The following is a 25089-nucleotide window of genomic DNA, read 5'->3' as shown; positions in this document are numbered from 1 at the left end:
CGAACCGTCCATTCATCAATGCAGATTTTCATTCATCTCCGATTATTACACGAAGCGACCGTACAACAACGAATCAAACGCATCAAAGTAGGCCGTGGCACAATGTAAGCGATGATGATTGTTGTTTTATATGCTTTACCGGCATTTGAAAACATTTTCCTAGATAATTAGTGAAATGAATATATTGTACGATATTCAACTGAATGAATAGCATGGATATTTGAATGAATATTTTTTCTAATCACCGCGAGTCTCTTCAGGTTCATTTTCAGCCGTCAAAAAAGAGCTTCGATTATTTTTAACTCTGCACTTAGGTGTGGTGAACTGTGTAATATACGATAGCCAAAGAACATATTTTGGCAGTAATGACGAGTTATACACCAATCTCGCTGAAAGCTCCTTCAAAGTTTTGTATGTAATTTGAAAAGAAACAAATTTATTTTCCAGAACTACACTCCAAAATTTGGTCATCCATTTCAGTAAAACTGTAAGGAATTTTCATCAGCTTAAAGAAACCACATTCTAAAATGCGGAAAGCTCTGCAATGTGAGTTTAATCAATTTGCAGATTACCTTGACTGAAAATTCAGTAATTGAAATTGTAAAATTGACAGCGCAATCACCGAATTTACAATAATCCAGCCAGAAATACTGAGAAAACCTGGTAGTTGAAACTAGTTTTCCGGTATAATATTGGAAATTCAGAAACAAAAACTAACCTACAAGTATCATTCCATTCTTGAAGAATGAACGTAGAACAGCTTTCAAACCTCCACAGATAATTTTCTTTTCTAATATGTAGAAGTTGAAGATATTGCTCTCTGCTAATGAATCCCTGCAAAAATCTTGAGCGAGATATTTAATGTTTTAGAGCAATATTGCAACAGTCAATCAACAATTAACTTAAAGCCAAAAGATTTTGCAAATCCGTAACATTTGTTTTGAAACCTGTTAAGCCCGCTGAAAATAATATTCATTTTTAGAATATTACAGAAGCTTTAGATGCTCCGTTGATGCTTTAGGGTGTCTTTTAATGAACTTGAAGCAAGTATGCGGGGCCAGATCATGTAGTAGTATCTCTATTCTATCGCCTTCTATATAAACATGACAATATTAATCGCAACTCATTTTTAACCACGTGTTCTGGTTTGTTCTGGAAAACGAAACTTTCTGCATGGACTAACATGTTCAATGCTTTCAATACTGCATGGCATAGGTGGTGAAACTGGATAGCGACTGAATGGCATAGGTGATGAAACTGGACGCCTGAACTCAATTTAACACCTTCAGAAAATATTTCACTTCAACAAATATTGAATTTTTTTTACTATTTTCGACCGCTGCGACGCGAGTGTTTCAATCGATGAGACTAATGAAATAGTTTTGGAAGGAGCTATTCTCGTTATTATTTGTATTGACTTTTTGTCTCAACTCTACGTATTCTCAAAAATAGCGGCCGAGCAATCAGCGTTCTCCGAATCATGATCGAATGTATTTTCAATTTCCAGGACACTCGATCTTGGGCTGCCAGACTTCAGTCTCCTAGAACGCCCGCCGCATCGAAATATTCCTCGATTGCAAATACAATCAGCTGGTCTGCCTCGAAGATGACCACCTTTTTTAGGTTCTCTACGGAGCATAACAGCAGTCTCCACAATTTTCCAAAAGTTGAAAATTTATAATTTATTTATAGCACCCTTTTTATTGATGAGGGCAAACGAAAGATAATTATTTTTCAACTACATATATGGCTATGATTCGAAGTAGGGTTTATGTGCTAGTAATGGACCCCGCAGTAGACGGTGCTAACAATTTCAAAGAATTTGGATAAATCCAGTTGTACTTTTAATGTTATATTCTATCAATTGATGATACCAAGTCTTTGGAACAATATAATGCAAATTTAAAGCATTTCAACTTGATTCTTTTAGTAAAATTCTATATTTCGAACTGGTATCCATATCCCTATAATGGACCCGTTTTCCAATTATGGACCCAGGGTCGAATATGCGCATTATGGACCCGGGTCCATTATACGCATATCCAACAATTAATACATAAAATTGTATTTTTACAGTTTTCTGGTAATATCAAGAGTCATTTTAGATTAGCATTATAAGAAAATTATAAAATATGAAAAATAACAAAATTTTGTTATTCTTTCCTTTCATTAAATATTTCAATGGCACTCGAAACCTTTGACTAATGAATTAAATTTTTAGTTGATCTGGTGCTGATTTCAAAGGCGAACATGACTTTTATATCAAGCGATGTGATTTGTATGACGCTTATGAGTAAGGCGATGAGGTCTGCATTATAGAAAGTCTTACACAAGTTTACGAAAATTGTAATTGGCAATTGTCCGAATTGATTGGTGGTCGCATTATGACAATCCATCAACAATACAGTGGAGTAAAGCATTTTCAATATTAACAAGTCGGCTCTAAACATGTTTAGTGTATTAAGACAACGAATATTTTGTCATTTAATAATATTTTAAGATACCAAATACAAATTAAAAACGACAAAACTTCTTGCATCATTTTGATCAGTTCATACAATTGCTTGTACATTCATGTATAGCTATATATGAAGCGTTTTGAAGAAACCGTAAGAATTTTTAGCTGATAGGGCCCATGATTTACATGATTTAATCCCCAACTATTTAATTTCTACTATTTTCCTGATAAAGTTCGATAAAAGTACTTTATATCTTTAGTTTTGTTTTATTTCGGGCGTAACAATAATGGACATGAAATTGCCTGGATATATGCAATTTATACAAAATTTCGAACTATGTTATCTAACTTCAAAAACGAAATTAATTACAGCTTGTTGATTTCAAGAAAGTTATTCGAAACAATAATCAATGCTACATTTTACGGTATTTATTTTAGTATTCCGTATAATCAAATTTTAGTAAAGCTTCATGAACGTTTAGCACCACCTTTTTTTTAAAACAAAAATATTTGTTCTATTACTTTTCAATAGAAGGATATTAGTGAATAAATTGCAATCATTCTGCAACACTGTGCATGACAAACTTGCTAAAGTATTACTACAAAATTTAATTTTTCATGGTTATTAAGTAATATTTTCGGGCTATCCATGTCACTATTTTATTTTCTTCTTTGGTGGAAAGCGTGGAGCTTTTCTTGTTCCTTCAGGCCAGTTTTTCCATATACTCCGCGACTTCACAGTAGAGCGTGATATCAAATTGCCTGCACGCTTTTTTTGACAGAACATGGTTCTAGTCGCTCGAATGAACTTTTGCATGGCAGCCTTCATGTATTTGTACCTACTGTTATTAGTTTTTGTCTATTGATTTGTGTAGGAACCACAAATTTTGTTGATCCAATACTGAGGAGCTGCAAAATTTTCAATATGATGGTTTCAATCAATCTTATACTGAATCCTCAGAATATTGTTAACTCTTTTTAATTCTATTAGTTGTTATTACAAGTTTCTAGTTATATTAATGTGTCAGGGGTTCATAATGCGCAGATACCTAGTTTCACTTGTTCCCATGATGGACCCCCAGAATTTCAATATAAATTTTAAATTATCTTAGTTTGTTAGATCTACATCGCAAAAGATTGTGTTAGTGTTAGGTATTAACCAGTAAAACAATATCTTTTTCATGCGTAGTTTATTTACATCAGAGCGAAGTATTCTTTTTATAATAGTAAAACAATTACTTGCAAACCCTGTGTCATGCTGCACTGGATAGAAATTGAGTGTAAATATCAATTTTGAAATGATTTATGGTGATAAAACCCATTCTAATTTCTGTCTAAGTCTTAAAGCTGTCCTGTAATCAACAGTATACGTTAAAAACAGTTATTAATGAGGAATATTTGACAAAAAAACGTCGGGGGGTCCATTATACGTAAAGGGTCCATTATAGGTATACAAACCCTATAATAAGGTTTTACACCAACCGACATAACTTCACAAAATGAGCCGGAGGAACTTCGTTTGACAATTCTCTGTGGTTTGTTTACATGGAAATTACGTGAGTTCGAATGTAACAGATGAACACTCGCTGCACTCGAGCTCATGCAACTGACAAAGTAAAGAAACCTACGAGTATTAGGTTTTTTACGGGCACAGTTAACCTCACTTTTATTGACAATTCACTTGTACTATTTACATGGACTTAGACAAATTTTGTGGGCGACTAGATTCGCTCGAAGCAATTCGCAAAGAATTTTTCTAAGTTCATGTAAACAGTACAAGCGAACTGTAAAAAATGAACACTTGAGTTCATTTGTGACGTCAGCGTAAAGTATTCAATAGTCAAACATGAACTTTATTCTTAATGAGTTCATTCGTGTCGTCATTTTGTAGAACTCAATACTTATATCTTCTTCATAATAGAAGCTTGAGTTTTGATGTGTCAGAAGAAAACATTCGTCTTCAACAACTCTGAAAATCATCTAAAGAATATGTCAGTAAAAATGAAAAATACAAAAGTTATATTAAAAATTTGGTTCTCTATAAATTGTCTCTCGTTAATACACGCAGAAAAATGTATATTAAATTCCATAATAATTCACTTAGAAATCAAAAATATATATTTTTGACTCAGGGACTAATTGCAATTATTTTAGATTCAAAAATATTTGTTATTAGATTCTAAAAAAATTATTGTTGTTTCTACTAACAATCCCTCATAGGACTTTATGTAGATTCAATAATAATTTTGTTTGAATCTATCATATCTTTTTTCGAAACAAAGTATATATCATTTGTTATTTGAAATATGCTTTTTATTTTAAAACAATGAACAAATCCATTTAAATCAAAAAACTTTTTTTTTGTTTTCAAAAAAGGTGTAATTAACATTAATATCTTGATTTTTTATATTTTCCATTATCCTGAGGTGCTCGTATTTTGCACCGAATCCCAATTTCGCTCAAGATTTTCAAAAAATATATCATGAATTTTAGAAACTAGGTGATTTCAGTTTTTTTAACTTTGCATTAGATTGTGAGCAGAATTGGAAGCCCGCGCGAAATCTTTGCACCTTATAGTTAAAACGTAGGTTCTAGATTTTCGGTTTTGAAACTATATTTTTAAATTTGCGTAATTATGAATGACAACTTTTCCAACCTTTCTGCTAAAAAAATGCTGTTAAGCTCCTCTACTTCCTCACGTTCGATAAATTTTAAAATTTCGACAGTGTATTGTTTCTGAAATAACAACAATAATATTAGGTCCATCGGTATTGCCCCATTACTAAATAATTTCTCACCTATGAAAGCACTCACGATGGCATTACACAAATCAAATTATATTTACATTTTTATATCGCCAAAATCGTCTAAACCTAGCGTCTTGAACTCCAATTCTTTACTCTCGACCTCCGATGCGTCCATTTTTTTATTTGTGTGATGCAACAAAATGGCGGAGATCGAACCAAACACAGTCTAACCATTTTCAAGCAATATTTCAAAATCTAACAGCAGTATTTTTACTTCAAATAATTCTATTGTACAAGCAACCATTTATTTTTGTTCAACTGAATGCTTGAATTTGAATCAAAATTTTAATATATTTGATGCGAATATTCCTTGTTTTGCAGGGATTTTAGAATCAAAATGCAGTTTATTTTGTCACTAAAGCCAATATTTTTGTACCAACAATGTTTTGGTATTTGAAAAAAAGAAATTTTATATCTGTTTCATCAAAATCTTTGAATTAGAATCAAAGTCGCAAAATATTTGATTCTATTATGCTATATTTCTCTACGTGTATGCGCTTTACAAGACCGTTCTATTATTTTAAATAGTGGGTAGGGTAATTCCAAATTTATTAAAATCTTAAAATTTACTTTTGATTAGTTCCAGATAGAGGAGTTTCGTAGTCTTTCAGAAAACGGATGAAAATCAAACTTGAAAAAGCTTTATCGAAGACATGCAATTTAGATTTAGAAATATTATCAGATATTTTGAAGAAAAACAGTTTGTTTCAGTCTACTGAAGCTCTAGCTTATTTCATTAGAAAGTTATATATGTTTCATGTCCCACTTGTTAGTAACTGACACCAACTTGCTGTCAGTTAGACTATGCATCCAAACAAATACCAAATTGGCGCCATTTAGACACTAAATCCAAGCAGTTCACACCACATACGTGCTACAAGCGCAAATTGGTTCATCCATTTTTTTCCTTTGGGAAAAATGTATGTTGCAAGTTATATATACTTTTTACTGAAAATAAAATAATTTTTAGTAAATATTGCAAGATACAAGAATATATCGTATTTTCTATTTTTTGATGATGTATACTACAGAGCATGATGTTTCATTTGGTGGAAACAGTTTAATGTTAAGTACCCTAAGCGAAGGTATTGTTATTTGAAAAAGTTATATATTTAATTGAAATTGACTAAAAGACCGTAAGGAGTTAAAATGTACACAAAATGCATATTTTCAACTTTTTGCCTGGAACCACATTTTTCCATTGTAGTCTAATTTAAATTTGATGATATTGCTTGAAAAATTGAGATGAATATAGATAAATGCTTATTTCCATTTGTGAAGTAATGGAAACCATATAACTTGTAATGTGACAGATCAAAAATTCGAAAAAGTTTTGTGGACCACACTAAAAGCATGCATACAATGTCTAACCTATATTTTTTCTTACTACTTACTACTTTTTGAAATTGTATTGTGAAAACCTTAAAATTTTATTCATTTTTGAGAAAACACAGTTGATCTTATGTAACGTGACAGCTGTTTTCTGTTGTGAAGCAATTCCATTAAGTTTGATTTTATTACGTCAAAATGGTGATTATCTTCGATTCTAATTATCTTCGTTTCATCTTTGTGGGAGACTAAGTGTTTTGCATTATTAAACAAACAATTTTTATTCAAGAGTAATATTTAAAAAGGGCGTATCAGATCCTGAATGCATTACTTTCAAAATATATTGTTCGAAAATCGCCATTGGTGTGGCAAAACTATATGATAGCGAGTTCTAGGGAATCAATTCTTCTGCGTGAATATTTTTTGGTCAAATTTTTCAATAAGAAACCAAAAAAAATGTTAAAACATACAATTACAAAAAACATTTTTTTGGTAGCGAAAACCTAAAATTTGAAGAAACTGTAATTACATTATTAGGAAGTTATTAGTAAGGAAGCATTTTTAACTTCAAGTATGCTTCTAAATTTCTCAGTATTTGCCAGTCATAAATATAATTTTCTTTTACAATACTAATACTAAATATAATTTCGAAGCAAAATGCTCTTAAGAAAAATTTTCCGAAATATTTTGATTTTTTTCTTCAACAAAAATATGTAGTAGTGAAAATACGCTCTTTTAATAAATAACTCAAAGATACCAAACGCAAAAAAACCTAACACGTTTAAAATTTAATTACAAATACGAAATGTTTAAAATATAATTGCATTGTGGAGAAAATAGCAATAAAAGGTTTTAACATATTTCAAAAATTCTTTTCATTTTTAATTTTTTTATTTTAATTTAATTTTTTTCTTTAAATAATATATTACTTCGTGAAATTACGACCTTTTCATAAGTTATTCACGTTTGTTCATCAAATCAAAACCAATATGTTTTTCAAAATAAACATGAAATTTCCCGTTAATACTCAGTTCCCAGACCAAGGATGATTTGTGCACGACTGTCTCGATATGCTTGCTTCAATAAAAATAAAGAACTGTAACGTGACAGATTCTGGTGTAATGTGACAGATCATTGAGAATACTCCATAAAACTGAAAACAAAGTTTTTCTTCAGGAAAACTATATCTCAAACTCTTCCTTGTTTTCCAAGCTTCAACTTAAAACTGTGTTCATGCAAATTTGAGGGCCAATGGAACAGACTTTTTTAATTTAGTCGGGCAACCTCCAAACTCACTGCGAAAATTGTGTAACGTGACAGATGTGTTAAAATGACAATAACACGCAAACCGTTCATGATAGAAAATAACTTTCTGTAGAAAAAATGTGCCGTTAAGTGACCTTAATAATGTGCAGTTGGGATAGAATCTGATTTTATCGTTTTTACTGACTTATCTTATGAAATATGCGTATGTAACGTGACAGACAGAAGCCTTGACCATATGGACAAATTCAGCGCACTAAAATAATCTTCAAGTTGTCCAAAGGTTACTTTTGTGTAACAGAAAAAACTTCACTAGTCACATAAATAAAACCGTTTTCAAGGAATATCCTAAAGTTTACATTAGCATTCCTCATGCAGTGGAAAATATGATAGATAGATCTTGCATATTTTCAGAAAATTTGGGTAGAACGTATTATTCTACAACTTCATTGAAGAAAGTCAAACTCTACCTCGGACCGATAAAAAGTTCAATTTTCGATCTTGCTAAAATAAGAACCACCCTAGCTTCCGTTTAAATGAAAAGAAGGACTTTGTAAAGTACAACAACTTTCCTAAACATATTATAAGGCTTATAGGTTGAAATTCCGTCAAATTTTACATTCTGGACCACTATGAATTGTGAGTACTTTCCTATAAGAGTGCATGGAATGAAAAGGGTTGCTCTAGCATATTTTGCGACAGACAATTGCTTTAAGATGGTTATTGTATTACGTCAATGTAGTGGTGCATCGAGGAGACTGAGAGGACTTATGGACCTTTTTATATTTTGTATTTTTACATACTTTGCACCAGTCCAAACTAATGATCAACCACTAAAGAAATGTAAAAGTAGAAGCTTATTAGAGTTAGTGTAGTAATAATTGTAGTTTTTAGTATTAGTGAACAATTTGTATGAGCTAGTCTATCTGTGTATGTGTTCGTCTGAGTAATTGTGACAACTGGTTCAGGGAATGGATGCAGAATTGGTGTATATGATAGAATAGAAGGTATTTTATTGCCTCGTGTGCAATTTTTTTTCTTTCCAGGATTCGCTTGTCACTTTTTCCGGTGTTCAATTCGACCATTCGATTCGATTCATTCGGGAAGATCGGATGGGATAAATTAGGATACGATAAACTCTAGTGATATTGGGAACTCTCTTCTAGTACCTGAACCGTACACTGAAAGTTAAACATGAGATTCACGGTTTGCGCGATCTTTCTAGAGCATATGCAAATATCCGAAAGGCCACACGGTTATAAAATCGAATTTATCCATGCGAAGTTACTTACATGTGAGCAAACGCGACGATCAAATGTCCACGCGACATACAAACGCCCACGTGATCGAACACGTTAACTTACAAACGCCCGAGCCGTTCGCGATTACACACAAAGACGAACATGCAATCGCGGTTATGTACGCCCAACTATGCCTTAGATTTCGCAAACACAAAAACGTCCCAATGATTTAACGAACGCTATAGCACTTATAATGGTTCTGTTTAGTTTCCATTTTCACCAAGTTCTACTACTAGAGGTTAATTAGTTTTCTTGTTAATAATCCACCAATCATTATGACTACTCAGAATTCGATTTATATAAGAAGCCCGCTACAAGATGTTGATTAGAATACGCCTTGATAGTGGTGAATCGAGAAGGCCGGGAGAGCTGATGTGAGCCTATTTTCTGTTTTATACTTTTCCTCTCTTGAACAGCTCACAACCAACAATCAACCAATACCTAAATAGATAAACGAGAAAGTATAGGGAAACCCGGGGCTATTAAGACAGTGGGGGTAATTCGGACCCTCTCGATTTCTCAGAGAATAGCAAGACTTTCTGACTATCGTACATATTCGTAAAACCGCTATTCTGAAACATTAACATTGAGCTGAAGTTAGTTCTTTGTTCTTTGTAGAAAGGAGATACAACGCGTTTCATTGTTTTGCCAGCAACAAATAAAAGTGAAAAAATAAAAGGTAAGTGTTTTGGAAAGTTGGAGGCTCCTATTTTATAGAATGTTTTTTGTTTGGGTGAAAACAGAGATATTTTCGAGACACTCATTACTTTTGTAAGATATGAGCGTACGGGGCTATTCGGACCCCCTATTCCGTCAACCTCCGTTCAGCGGCTTGCGGCTGCGCACACCATTGCACACGCCACAGCAAAGATAATACATGGGCCGCCAATCGACAGCTGTGAAATACCACATTAAGTTTTTGTAAAGTATTTTTTTTGCTTCTTAAGGACTTGTAACTAATTCATAGGTAAACATAATTCCAGTGTAAAAAAATTAAAGAAAAATGATGGTCTGAATTGCCCCGTAGGGAGGTCCGAATTACCCCTACATTGTAAATGGATGGAAAAACGTAGAGGTTTGCAAATCGTCGCCTAGCGCTGCCATTGAGTTGTGCAAATGAACTTTTTATGGCACCAAAATGCAGCTGAGGTTTCAAACTAATAATTAGGACTTATGACCGGTAATTTTTTTCACATCTATCCACCTAAAAGATCGATTTGCTTAAGTAGGTCCGAATAGCCTCGGGTTCCCCTATGCTATGTGTCGTGGTTGGCTGTTCAAGTATTAGTAGTGTTTGAAGTACTAATGTATATTTGTCATGTGATAATCGTAATTTTAGCTGTATCTTGTACCTGTCTAATCTATCTCTCAATTATTGCCTTTTATCTCTTCTTTTCGAGTCCTATACTGCCATTCTACACACGCCTTCAACCGGGCCAGTCCAAAAATAACGCCCATATCCACCAGATAACATGGCGACATGACCGGGAACTTTAGTTGATACGAGGGAACTCACTCCTTCCTAGCATCTGAACCGCACACTAAAAATTTAGTATCAGATTCACGATCCGCGCGACCACCCAAGAACACACGGGAATATGAGAGTGAGAACACGGTTACAAAAACGGATGTATTCACGCGAAGTCACACACACGCGAGCACACGCGACAAACACGTTTACATATGAACGCTTAAGCCCTTCGCGATCATCCACGCACATCTACGCCCGCGATCGCGATGGCTCAATCAAAAAATAACGTTCATATCCACTAAATAACACGTTCCATGGCGACATGACCGGAAACTCTAGTGATATGGAAGAACTCACTTTCTTCTAGTTTCTGAACCGCACACCGAAAATTCAGTATCCGATTGACGGTCCGCGCGCGATCATCCAAGAACACACGCGAATATGCGAAAAGACACACGGACATAAAATAGATTTTATACACGTTAGCACACGCGACATACAAACGCACACGCGATCGAACACGTTAAAGTACAAACGCTCGAGTCTTTCGCGATGATATATGCGCTCGCGCAATTCATGTGCCCGCACATATCTAAACCGTACAATGAATATAACCAAAACAACGAGATATAGCCTACTGATGCAATTCCAAGAATTTTGATACCCATAATGCTAGTATTCCACTAAAATTCACAAATAGTATCCCAGCGCTGGAACTGGAACATGCTTGGATGAGTTCCCGAATCCAAAACACCAAAAAGTATCAAAATGGAAATTGCCTTAGTTATTGGTATTTCATTTTGTGGGTACCCGGCTACCCACGTCGGTCTGTTACGTAGTAAAAAAAATTCAGGAGCACCTCCTCACTCCCTTCCTAACTATATCAATAATATTATTAATCCAAAAGCTTGCCTTAGAGAAGTTCTAAGATGTCACAAAGTTTCAATTTCCAGCTATGGATAAACCATGGGAATTTCATTTATTGAAACCTTAAAAGTTACCCGCGAGTACCGCTTCGGACACATAACGGTTAAGCAGTGTTTTAGCGGGTGATATTACCCGTCTCGTCTGCAGTTGTAGTGAGTGATTCTGACGGGGAGCCCTTCAGAGAATCTAGCTCTACAGCTCCAGTAGGACGGTTTTATAAAATTATTTTTCCTATTGTAAAAATGTATCAGTATTAAAAATATTGTCTTTTGTTTTCGCAGATCCAAAGTTTACCAATTAGAATGTTTGAACGGAGCGTAAATTCAAATCGGCAAAGGACTATGAATTTAAGCGACAAATGGGATGCTCACTATGGCCATAAAAGGTTACTATGTGGAACCCGTTAAATGGTCGCCAGGATACTTGTCTTTTCGTTTTCGATTACCTTCTCGAAACCCCCACGCTTAACCCAACCAACACATCCTAACGCATTGATTCGAGCAAAAAATGTACACACGGAAGAGATCAAATCTGTCTTAGCTAATCTTTTTTCTGTCCATTATTGTCGGTATGCGAAGGAGACGGACTGATACTAATATTTTGTGTATTGTTTCCTTGCACATACGGTTTTACGCCTTGAGGGCAGGGTTACGGGTAGTCTGAAGTTTATATGAAGCAACACCCATCGAAGCGTAAAGTCCCAGTCAGACAAACACGGTGTCTCCGTGGCTCCAGCCAACGGTGCTCAATCATGCATCATCGCACCGTCATCACCGATCGTCCGGAAACACAACATCAGATGCGTTTGAAATCCGGTTGTTTTGAAGTGTTGACCTTTGGCTTACTATTATTACCTCATTGTCGGGTGAATAGAGGCTTAGGGCACGTTCAAAATCGGCGATGACTAACGTGTTCGTTAGCCACCCGCACAAAAGCAAAAAAATAAACGACGCGATGAGCTGTACGATCTAACGAAAAACGAAAATTAATTTGCCTGCATATCTTTGGCAGAGCATCTCTCGCCACCTACCTATGGAACCTGGGTGTCAGGAACTACTTTCACCCTTAAGATCCATTGAAGCTGTATTTTATGTTTACAGATGCGAAAGATATCTATTACGTTACTGAAAATATTTATATTCAATGGATTTCTCTTCTTCTTCGTCTGAGTGAAACTATTGTGATCAAGGTTTGAGTCCTATTCCAATACATTTTTTTGTTTGATGATGCTATAAGTGGGCTAGTAATCACTAATCAGTGAGAACAGCTAGAGGTTGCTAATCCATATCTTTTAACTGGTCCTTTAGGAACAGCTCAAATAAGGCCTTGGGGAAAGTATTTCATGAAGTGCTCTGCAAAAACGTTGATATCTGAACGGGTTTGGAACCCATTGAAGATCTGGTATCACATATAGGAAAGTTTATAGTTATATAACGTAGCAGTAGCAAAGCTTTTGAGCGATCTATGCAGCGAATATTAAGAATCGAAAAAGGTTTTCCGTGATGAAACCGTGTCACTTTCTTATGAGCAGTAACTAGGATCAAAGTATTTATTTAAAGTACAGTACAGCTGATCATGTGTTCTTCCCGGGACGTCATCATAGCCCACGGATAACATAATGGTTTGTGCAATAGCCGGAGTCCCAAGGGTTGCAGGTTCAAATCCTTTTTTTTGACATAATTGCTATCTTTCAACTCGCCATTTCGATCTGTTTACCCCGTTGGATACAACCAAAAAAAGTTTTAAGCTGGGAGTGTTGTCTGCAACCGTGCATTAGGCTAAAATACGAACCGGACCGTCGACTTAAAAGGCGGTGATTCCAAATTGTAAAGATAAGCAAAACAAGTCGGCCAGACAACGATCGCGGAAGCTGCACATGATGACGCTTACGTAGTTGGATTGCGTGTTACAGGATGACGAAACCTACAACAAGGCAAACTTTAAATAGCTTCCAGGACAGGTATATTATACGTCTACTGGAAGAGAAAAGGGGGTAGAGATTTTCAAACCCATTAAGCTGTCGAAGTTCGCAACGAAATATCTCGTGTGGCAGGCCATCTGTTCCTGTGGCTTGAAGAGCGACATTTACATAGCAATCGTGACCATCAACCAGGAAATTGATGTGCAGGAGTTATCGTGAAAAAAAACCTGCTGTCTTTCTTCAAGCAACACAATTGTTCCGTTCTTTTTTGGCAACATTTGGCATGTTGCCATTACGGAAAAAGGCCGTGGAGTGGTATGCCCAAGGACACGAAGGCAAGGCAAACTCGCAGTAATGCGACCAAGGAGGCTGTGCAAAACTTGCTGGAAGGAGTCAGACGAAATGCCCGGCTATTCGCATTGCCTAGAAAGAAAGCCTGTGTAAATATTTTTTTCTTTAAGGGAACATGGGGAGACTTGACCAGGTTTTCAGTTAAGGTTGGAAAGAGAATCGGCAAAAATCAAAAAACGAAAAAAGCAGTTTTTTTCCACACCGAGTGTTAGATCTTCATAAAAATCAATCAGCAGTACTGTAACAACATTTCACATAAGCTGATTGATTTTTATGAAGATCTAATGCTCGGTGTTGAAAAAAACTGCTTTTTTCGTTTTCGAGTTTTGCCGATTCTCTCTCCAACCTTAAACCTACGTAAATCGCTAAAAAAGTTTTCAATAATTCACAAAACTCGTTGAAATGTAATGTGCAGAAGTATTGTGCGTATTCATGAATTTTGCAGATTTGTTAATTTAGTTTTTGAAAAATTATGAAAGGGGATTCTAGACCAAGAAATTTTTTAAATATCAGAACAACAAATAATGGTAAAAATATACTCTAATCATTTTTTTCTATATTGTCGAGGTCTTTAGCACCAGTAAAAAATATAAAAGGTTTGTATTTGATAAAGTTAGATTTTTTAATGCACTTGTTTTTTGAGATTAGCTGTATTGATTACATCGCAGGTCCACACGTCATGAAATCAGCCAAATAACTGCTAACTTTGTTGACTAGCATTATAAAAACTATATTAGGCTGGTGTTTAAGGGGGGATTTTTTGTGTTGTTTTTTTTTCGTAATGAATTACGAAATCTTTTCTATGATGCAAGGATTTTTCACTCCAAACTTTTAAAATTACCTGATAGGATCGAAACAAGTATAAAAATATATAAAAAAAAGAATTAAGAACCAAACAGAACACGATATTGATAATTGTTGAATCTTGCATTTGGTCAAGTCTCTCCATGTTCTCCTATCATGTATCGATTGAACTTGCAAAAGAAACTTGATTTGATTTTTTAATGGAAGTTTGATACATCCTTGTTTGACCATTTTTTTTCTATCACCGTTTAGAAATGGCTCTTCATTGCATCATATAGATATTCTTTCTTTTACTTTTTTAATGTTTGTAACAAAATGCATTTGTAACCCACGATACTACAGCGAATACACGCAGAAAAATGTATATTAAATTCCAAAATAATTCGCTTAGAAATCAAAAATATATATTTTTGAATCAGAACCTAATTGCAACTTTTTTAGATTCAAAAATATATTACTAACAAGCCCACATCGTCGCTGTTGTGCTATCTTATGACAAGCGCCATTTAGCACATTTCGAGAAAAACGATTTTTAAAGTTTGAGATTGAATATCTTGAAATTTATAAATGGTATAAACAATCCAAAGAAGACAATTGATGCTTCTATCAGTTCTGCATTAATCTCTCAAATATTACGAAGATCGGTTGACTAGTTTGCGAGTTTTTACTATGAATGTAAACAAAAGTTGCACTCACACGTGTCATAGGCGTGTATTGATGACAAAATTTGTATGACGTGTCATAATCGTGCATGGAAAATTTTCCATAGAAAAAAATCATCAATTTTTAACTTTTATTCATATCTTTGCGTTAATATGGTCTATGAAAAATCAGTGAAATGCATTTTGAAGAAAATGAGTCAGGGAATCTAGAAAAAAAATGTTATTTTTGGTTGCAGTGTTGCCAAATATACTTTATTTCCAGTTTAAAACTAAAACTGTGTTTTTCTCACAACTCGTATAATTTTCTTTTGAAAATGTTTATGCCATTTTATTACTCAGACATTTTCACACATAAAAACATCTAAAACTTCAATATAACTTTAGCATATCCCTAAATAGAGTAATTTGAAGCAAAAAACTCACAATTTCTCATCATGTTTCTCGCTATATCTAAGTAACCAAGTAGAATTTCAAAATTCTGAAAACGCCACTTTGTAGAGATTTTTCAAACAAGTAATGTGGCATATCTAACTCAGTTTACCCCAAAATGGCGTTTGTCATAAGATAGCACAACAGCGACGACATAGGACTTTCAATAATAATTTTATTTGAATCTACCATATCTTTTATTGAAACAAAGCATGTTATTTGTTAGTTGAAATGTGCATTTCTTTTTCAAACAATGAACAAATCCATTTAAATAAAAAAAATGTTTTTTTTGTGTTCAAAAAAGGTGTAATTAATATAAATATCTTGATTATTGTGTTTTCCTCTATTCTGAAGTGCTCGTTTTTTTTGCGCTGGGTCCAATTTCGCTCAAGGTTCTCAAAAAATGTATCATGAATTTAAGAAACTAAGTTATTTCCGGATTTTTTTATCTTTGCATCAGATTCTGAGCAGAGTTAGAAGCCTGCCCAAGATCTTTGCACCTCGTTATAGTTAAAACGAAGGTTTTATATTTTTGGTTTTAAAACTATATTTATAAATTTGCGTCATTGCAACTTCTAAATGACAACTGTTTCAATCTTTCCGCTAAAAATGCTGTTTTAGCTCCTCTACTTCCTCACGTTCAATAAATTTAAAAATTTCGACAGTGTATCAATTTTCTGGAACAATAACAATAATATTAGGTTCGTAGGTATTACCCCATTTATAAATAATTTTCTCACCTATGGAAGCACTCACGACCGCATTGCACAAACCAAATTATGTTTACATTTTTATATCGCCCAAATCGTCCAAACCTAGCGTCTTGAACTCCAATTCTTGGCTCTCGACCTCTGATACGTCCATTTTGCATGATACAACAAGATGGCGAAGGTCGTTCCAAACACAGTCAAACCCTAGGTCAAACCATTTTCAAGCAATATTTCAAAATTTAAAAGCAGTATTTTTGTTTCAAATAATACTATTGTAGAACCAATCAATTTTTTTTTGGTTCAACTAAATGCTTGAATTTGAATCAAAGTTTCAATATATTTGATACGAATATTTCTTGTGTTTGCAGGGATTTTAGAATCAAAATGCAGTTTAGTATGTTACTAATGCCAATATTTTTGTACCAACAATGTTTGGTATTTGAAACAAAAAAGAAATTTTATTTCTGTTTCAACAAAATATTTGAATTAGAATCAAAGTCGCAAAATATTTGATTCGAATATGCCTTATTTCTCTGTGTGAATGTTCTAGACAGTGGGTAATACCCACTAAGTATGTAATCAGATTATCGGATGAACGAGCAGATCCGGAAAGTATAAGGAGAAGTTAAACGACAACGGTGAGTCGACCAATTTGAATGAGATTTAATGAATTTTAGTGCCAGAAGAAGTCGCCGACGGAAATTGATGGAGTTGACTGGGGACGAATTTCTATAAGGTAATTAAATTTATAAATTCCAACTGAACAGTAAGGTAAGCATAATTAAAAAATGATTGTTGAAAATCGTCCTTCGAATCTAAAAGGACTGAATATCAATGGCAGCCATTTGTCCTTAAAATAAAGGGTGAATCGTTAATTATTGCGACACTTTCAATCTTGTGTAACTTTTCTCATATTTGACTGAAATTTACCAAACTTTGCCCATTTTTTCTTTAGAGTGTACTGTTTACATTCACTCAGTTGTGTAGTTGTCAGTGAGATTCTGGTAGAAATGGGCGAAAATGAGCAAACCGTTCGCGAAATGATTTTGTTCACCCACAAGCAAAATCTTGGGTTCTTGCATCGCGGTCCTCCTAAAGATCCCGTAACGAACGACAATAGACCGCAAGCTGGATGAAAACCGGAAACAACGCGCAAAAAAAAAACCGAGAGGGTGCTTCCTCATTTGAAGCAGCATCCCAATATTTCGTCGCGGGACTTGATATTTCCAGGGTGGCAAGTGGCACAACTTCTTGAATCGGGACGAACTTCAGCAGAACAAAATACCGGTCATTGATGATGAGGCCTACATCAAAATGGATTTTAGGCAGTTTCTGGTCAGGAATATTCCACAGGCAAGGACGAGTTTGCCCTGGATGATAGTTTCAAACGGAAGAAGCTGTCGAAATTAATTTCGAAGTACCTAAATTTGCAGGCCATATGTACTTGTGGCAATGGTGACCAAATGCGACCATTCATGACCAAATGCATCATAAATGGTGTGATTTACAAAAAGACTTTTGTCGTTTTCGAAACAACCGGATCAAAAATTTGTGTAATATGCATGCAGCTAACTCTGTGGATTTTGTGCCAAATGATATGAACCCATCAAGGCGCTCGTTCGATTTAGACCTATTGGGCCATGATGAAGTTCGGGATTGGGACGACCAAAGGATAGTAACCATTAAGCATTATAACGTAGCTTAATATCTGCTTTAGATCTACATGTAAGGCAGTCTTAAAGAGCCGCTAAGCCATATATCCTGATAAAATGTTATAAAAGGCGAAATAGAGTGCTATTACTGTGCAGAGTTTGTGCGGTACTAATGCTATTATATAGCACCAATGTAGAAATGTCATGCTACTAAAAAGCTTGAGTTGGCTGTCATTTTCTGCTCTTTGGTTCTGCAACGATTTTTTATGTTTTCTTTTCGGTATGATGAACAAAAAAGAAAAATATAAAAATACTGTTTGGGACAGTAATTGACTCCCTTCTAATGCGTTGTAGTGAATATCGGAATTTCGTTCTCACACGATATGGATAATGTTTTATGTAAATTTACTTTAGCAAGAGATACCTCGCCTCGTCCCTCACGGCAAGTGCGCAGCTTTTGCTGCCTAGGCTATATTGCATATGTTCGAATGAAATGAAATATGCTGAATATAATCTTCAAGAGGAGTTGCAAAACGAAAAAAAACCCACAACATTATAATAGCATTATATATCGGCTTTATATTTGCTATATAGTGGCACTAAATGCAGATGTAAAGTGTACATGCTTTAAAGATCCTTGAAGCTTGTACGCCTAATATCAGCTTTATATACGTATACAGTAGGGCATTGCAAAAAAAAAAAGTTTTTTTTGAATGCTCAAAGGCCTCCCCTCTCATATTGTGATAAATGTCAAAGTAAGCTCAGATGCCAAATTTCACATCATTTGGACAATTCTAGACCCCCGCCCACTTTGCTATGGGAAATAATGGAGGAAAACCTTTTTTTTAAGGGAATAGCCTTATTATTTGAATGGAGATATTTTTGTTTCTCGAAAAATACGGGAAAGTTGGGTACTCGGCCATTTTATCCCCAAAATCAACTATTTTCAATAATTTTTCTGCTCCGTGATGCAACTCATACATATTTTGCAGTTTTTCTAATTTGAGAAAATCTCAGAAATCGAACGGTACCTTTTTGACCTTTGTTCGAATACGGGAAGTTGGGGTTATAGGGCCTTTTGTTACTCATATTAAATTTTATCATTTTCTATTGCATATATCTCTATTATTCTTCACTCAATTTTAATGAACTGTACCTTGTTGAACGTGGAAAAATCTTAGGAACAAAATAAAAATAGATTGGTTACTGGTAAAATTCATAAACATCAAATTTTCTGGCATTTAGTCTCTTTTTCACATTTTTATCATTATATCGCTCATATCAACTCCATTTAACAATAAATTATTATTTAATTTACTACTTTTAGTGTGAAATATTCTTAGGAATCACATTAAAATAGTTTCATTCCTGGGAAAATAAGGGAAGTTGAGGTATTAGGACAAAAAATTAAAAAAAAAGTGATTTGTAGAGTTAATGTCAAAAAATTTTATGTTTGTGAATTTTACCGGTAGCGAATCTATTTTTGATTTATTTCTAAGAATTTTTTGCGTTCAACAAGATACATTTTATGAAAATTGAAGGAAGAATGCTAGAGATATATGAATGAGAAAATGATCAAATTTAATATGAATGACGAAAGGCTCTATAACTATAGCTTCCCTTATTCGGACAAAGGTCAAAAAGGCTCCGTTCGATCCCTCAGATTTTTTCACATTACAAAAACTGCAAAATATGTATGAATTGCATCACGGAGCAGAAAAAATATTAAAAATAGGGGATTTTGGGGACAAAATAACCCAGTACCCCACTTTCCCGTATTTTTCGATAAACAGAAATATCCATTCAAATACTAAGGTTATTTCATTTAAAAAGAGGTATGAATCGTATTTTTCTGAGTACTACTTCAAAAGTTATAGCATTTAATATATTTTTCCTCCTATTTCCCATAGTATCAATTTTAAAAATTTCAAGCGGGGTGGGCGGGGGTCTAAAATTGCCCAAATGATGTGAAATTTGGCATCTGCTTTGACATTTGTTACAATATGAGAGGGGGAATTCAAAAAAAAACTTTTTTTTTGCAATGCCCTAGTAAACAGAGTAAGGGATAATACTAAATGCATTTATGCATTAATGATGCTAATATTGAGCTTTATTGAATTGTTAATGCTATAATGGAGTTTCAATACAACATTAGTGCAAATGTATGGCCAATATTGTGCAATGGCTTAATACTCATAGTTACTTGGGGAGAAGGGAAGCACGACAACGAAATGCTAAGGAAGTGGGAAAAACTTCGTAAAATGTATCGGAATCGACTCTACAGGCGTCAAGCGCAAATGTCGAGCAAATTACTTAAACTCATTCTAAAATTTAACTGGTGTTTGAAAACTGAAATCAGTTCATATATTGTACTAGTGTAAAATGTTGGTTTCATTTCGATAATTATAGTCGATATACCAATTCATCCAATCTAATGTGTCGCAATTTATCGACCCACCCTTTATGTTTAGATGTGATCCGTTTACTGTACGATTTCGGTTTTATTTCTAAAATAATATAAAAGGTAGTAAACAGTAACTTCTTAAAGGCCCAGGAGCGACTGCGAATCTGATATCTTTGGACACAAATCTCTTACTATTTTTACTGACAATAAAACGTGACGAAGAAGATCCATGGGAGGTTGATTTAGGATATAGGAAACAGGGAATAAAAAACTTCAGTAAGAGTTATGTAGCCCAATCACTTACCAGAGTGCGTTGTGGTATGCAGACCATGGGTCATATACTTGGAGCTGGGTCGTTGTTTGCTGCTATTGTCGAACCAGTTGAGCACATCAAGCACTGCCTGAGGATTTTTCTTCTGTTCTTGTTTGCTAATGTTGGAGTTCTTCAGCATAAGCGCCCATTGCTCTGGCATGCCCTGAAAAATAAAGGAAAATTGCACTAGATTAGCATAAGCTGTTAACGAACTTTGGGTTGAGTTCCCCGAATGGCAATCTAACATTCTTGTAGTGTTGCAACAGAAGAGAAAAATGCACCCGGTACTAATACATTGTGCAACGCTAATCGGCCGGATCAAGAGAAACGGAACACCTATAAACAACAATCAAATGTAAACCGACCTGCACCATTGGAGCTGTACCACTATTTCGCCACTTACAATTCCCAAAGGTGAAAAGATTGAATGGAACATTTAACGGGGATAACATGGGATAATCGTGAGGAGGAGATTTATGGCTAATACATCGATCCAATACCCGCACCGCAACTACTGCGGCTGCCGATGGTGGCGCACTGGGACGACTTAATTCCATTCCGATTAAAATTGAAACAAAAACTAACCGAGACTGCAATTTGGTCGTTTTGTGCCAAAGCCCGAGAGTCTGGGGTTGTGCCCGATCGGTTGTTTCTGCATGGCTTGCTGTTCGGTGCAGCCAAATGTGCTTATAGCAGTGAAGTATAGCGCGATTCTAGACCGAAGTTCGGAGCTCATTGTTCATTTTTCGCTGTACCAGATGTTTTGATTATTGATGTAGGGTGTTTCACCTATTTTAAAGGAGTATTGTGCAGGGTACTCACCAGTTTGATAATTGTAAAGTCACCAATCAATCAGTGTTAAGAATTTCGCCTCATTTTTATGCGTAGCAAACCTTCGCATCGAGTGTTCCAATTTTCATGTTGCTCTAACTTTAAGTTTTTAATAGGTATTTTAGGCCATGGAGAATAGTGAAAAGAGGCTCATCACTAGGTAGGTATTTTATACCAAGGGCGTGCAAGTGGCATTCGCGTAATGAAAGATATAATTTTGGCTTGCCAGTTTCTTCGATTGGGTTACTTATACCAACCGTAGGAATATTAGGAGAGGAAATCTGTGTACTTTAATAGAACTAGTTATTTTGTATAGGTTGCCTATTGTGTGGTTACAAGCTTGAAATAATTATATGTAAAGAGACTAGATGATAGACCTTACAGTTTCTGGATTAAGTAACGTACGACTCATTTAATTGCACTGAAACAATTATTACACACACACACACATATTTGTAAGTAGTAAGTATATCATCGTGACTATGTGTCAATTGGATCTCCATCCATTTGAACTGTAATAAGTATAATAAATTATTTGACTCGGTTTCAATTCGCCAATTCAAGAACAATTCAAGATTTTCTTGAAAATAGGAACAACATCGAATTAAATTAAAACTAGGACGACATTTTTATTCCAAAACATTTATTTGATACGGCATTTGCGAAAGTATTTTTATGGGCAGAGTTTGGGGAGGAATTGTTATTTAAAACTTCAAGGTCCACAGCAAGAGTCGCCCAGCCAATTTCTACATAAGTATGCGGTATAACGAAAAATGAAAATCGTTTATGGTCGTTTTACGTCATCGTTCGAGTGAATCGACAACAAAAGCAATGCCCACTAACCGTCGTCGTCATCGTTGTGCCATGCAAAATTATGTTGCGCTGTGATAGATCAGTGCGGTATGACATAATTTTCCACTTTCCCGAATTATTGCTTTGTCTTTTTCTTCTTTCCGTGGGGTACCGTTCGGCAGTATAGCGGCCTCCAATTGGCCGAGGTTTGTTGTCTAAATTAAAACAAAATTTCGATCACATTCGTCTAGTAATGTGATGGGATCTTTCTAAGGTCAAAACAGTCAATACAAAATACTTTCAAACTCTAATACGTGAAATTATCGGGAATATTTGTATGGAAAATCCAAATTAATACGAAATAGATAAAAAAAAGTTTGAGGCATCAATAGCTCGTGTTTGCAACGCCTTTCTCTGATCACTAGAAAGGTTAAATCGAGTGCTTCCAATTCGTCTAAGCCATGCTTAAACAGCAGGAAAGAGCATTCCATCGTTATAGTATATATCGTGATTGTTGCTCTGTACTGTGATGGCAAGCGATCCTTGAGCGATGGTCCCCACGGACCATTAGCGTCGAAAATCGGTCAGTCGTGATTTGATCGGTATACACCGTTGAATGGATTTTGCAAATCTTGAGATGGAAAGTAATGGAAATCAATTTTGGAGAACATTTTGATCACGTAATTTTTGGGAATGTAAATGGAGAATAGTATTTTTGGTCTTTTTTGTCGAACGAAACGGGATTTACGAAATAGGTTGTGGGTGTGTTTTTGAAGTCAGCAGGCAGGGTGTTACACTATTATTTAATCTCGCTACTTTCGTTAAATTTTACATCAGCTGAAAGCGTAACGATTTTCGAATAGTTTTTTTTCAAAGCTCTGTAGGTACACACCAAAAAATCTGAATTTTATCGTTGACGTAATTGCAAACATGACACAATTGAACAAACCGTAATTTACGAAATGACGGAACATTACCGTGTTCCATTTAATTTTACATGAAACATATACTTTACATGCGCGATGACATAAAATTACACTTCCTACCATTCAGAACAAACGCTGTATGTGGAGTAAAATTACATGATTTACGAAATTAAACGTCATGTAAAATTAAAATCAAACGTAAAACTAAGTCATTTTTGATGCTCGTATATGTCAGGGTCAGAAGACGTAAATTTACACTATTTTTTATAGGTGTGTATATGTTATAGTACGATTCGAATCAGTTTGTGGATTTCGGCGAATGTTAGCAAACGATTTCTCGGGTATGGTCGAGCAAATTTGTCCAAATGTGAGTTCAAATTACCGCACCCAAAACGTACCCGGTAAGAATCGCTTACACTAAAGCAATAAATACTAGCGAAAATTGCAAGCGTTCTGGTAATGTGCAAAAATTGCAAGAAGCTTCCTTGCAAGTAATGCAAGAAACAGAAAAAATGAATTTCGCCAGTATATTAGCGCTATATGTGTATCGGTGACCATATGTGACTACAAGGACCATTCATAAATTACGTTACGCTTTTAGTGGGGAGGGGGTATTCCAAAATGTGACATGTGGTAACATGTAGGGGAGGGGGAGTAAGCCAGAATGTTACGTAACATGTTTTTACTGAAGAAATTTTTTTAACGAATTTTTTACGTAACGGGGGAGGGAGGGGTAAAAAAATTGTGAAAATTTGTTACATTGGGGGAGGGAGGAGTCAGTTTTGGACAATTTTTGAGTTACGTCTCTTGCAAGAGATTTTTGCTTTGGGTGCAAGTATTGGTTGAATTACGGTCGCGCATGAAATGCCCAGGTAACCAGCAAGCATTATTGTATGCAGTAAAATAGCATATAATTTGCATTTCGGATGCTTCTTGCAGTACATTTGCAGTCTTTATGCATATCTGTAGTTAATCAGCATTCAAAAAACTGTTTAAAAACTTCTTGCTAGTATTCTGAATGCACACCAGCAGTAGAAAAGCATTTTCATGGCACTACAGTAGAGTAGCCGTATATTTCTTCAAAAGCGACTTTTAAATAGCATTTAAAACGACTTAAATATTTATTAGGTAGCCGTTCAGGCGCATTTTGCATACTTCTTAGTTATTTGGGTGCCTATCTAATCCGTATTCACCTTTATATCAAAATAAGTGAAACAATAAAATTGGTGAAAATTGCTTAGATTTTTAGGTCTACGGTTCAACAATTTGTGGGCATAAAGTGCAATTAATCATACGACGGTTCCTGAAGTCTCCGAAAATGTTGCTCCAATCCAGTAAATGTGTCAACATTCTTGGAATCATACAACTTTTGAGGCCTGGTGGTACGAAATCTGATTTGAGAAAACAGGTTGGTTGGTTGAGTTACCGTGGTTGTTCCCTGGACACGTTTAGTTTTTCTTGAGATTCTGGTTCACGATTTGGGTGCTACACGGCCGATAGTTAATCTATGTACATGATTTCAAGAGCTTATTCGCAATTTTCGTGATTTCTCATCACGTTATCGTCGTGGGTTTGCTGTCAGAATAGCGTGTTTTATGTTCAAACGCGCTATAATCTAGACTTATGAGACAGGACAGGGCTAAATACCTCTGTCCCTTCCCAGGAACCTAGGAACAAAGGAGTGACATTAAACCTCTTAGCCAAGTCACGCCCTACGATTTATCACACCCCTATCAAA

General features: G+C 35.0%; 1 protein-coding gene across 2 annotated transcripts in view; it reads right to left on the bottom strand.

The window, feature by feature from the left end:
• LOC131684364 (serine/threonine-protein kinase Pak-like) overlaps positions 1-25089 on the bottom strand; it is an 89770-nt gene that overhangs the window by 18325 nt on the left and 46356 nt on the right. For both annotated transcript variants that reach the window (XM_058967182.1, XM_058967183.1), the window contains exon 2: positions 20794-20965. In XM_058967182.1, the coding sequence (XP_058823165.1) occupies positions 20794-20962 (169 nt within the window). In that variant the 5' untranslated portion in view covers positions 20963-20965. The remainder of the gene's footprint in view (positions 1-20793; positions 20966-25089) is intronic.

The sequence above is a fragment of the Topomyia yanbarensis genome, chromosome 2 (assembly GCF_030247195.1).
Source record: "Topomyia yanbarensis strain Yona2022 chromosome 2, ASM3024719v1, whole genome shotgun sequence".
NCBI classification, from domain to species: Eukaryota; Metazoa; Arthropoda; class Insecta; order Diptera; family Culicidae; genus Topomyia; species Topomyia yanbarensis.
The sequence above is the reverse complement of the archived record's forward strand: the minus strand, read 5'-3'. Positions and strand labels throughout refer to the sequence as shown.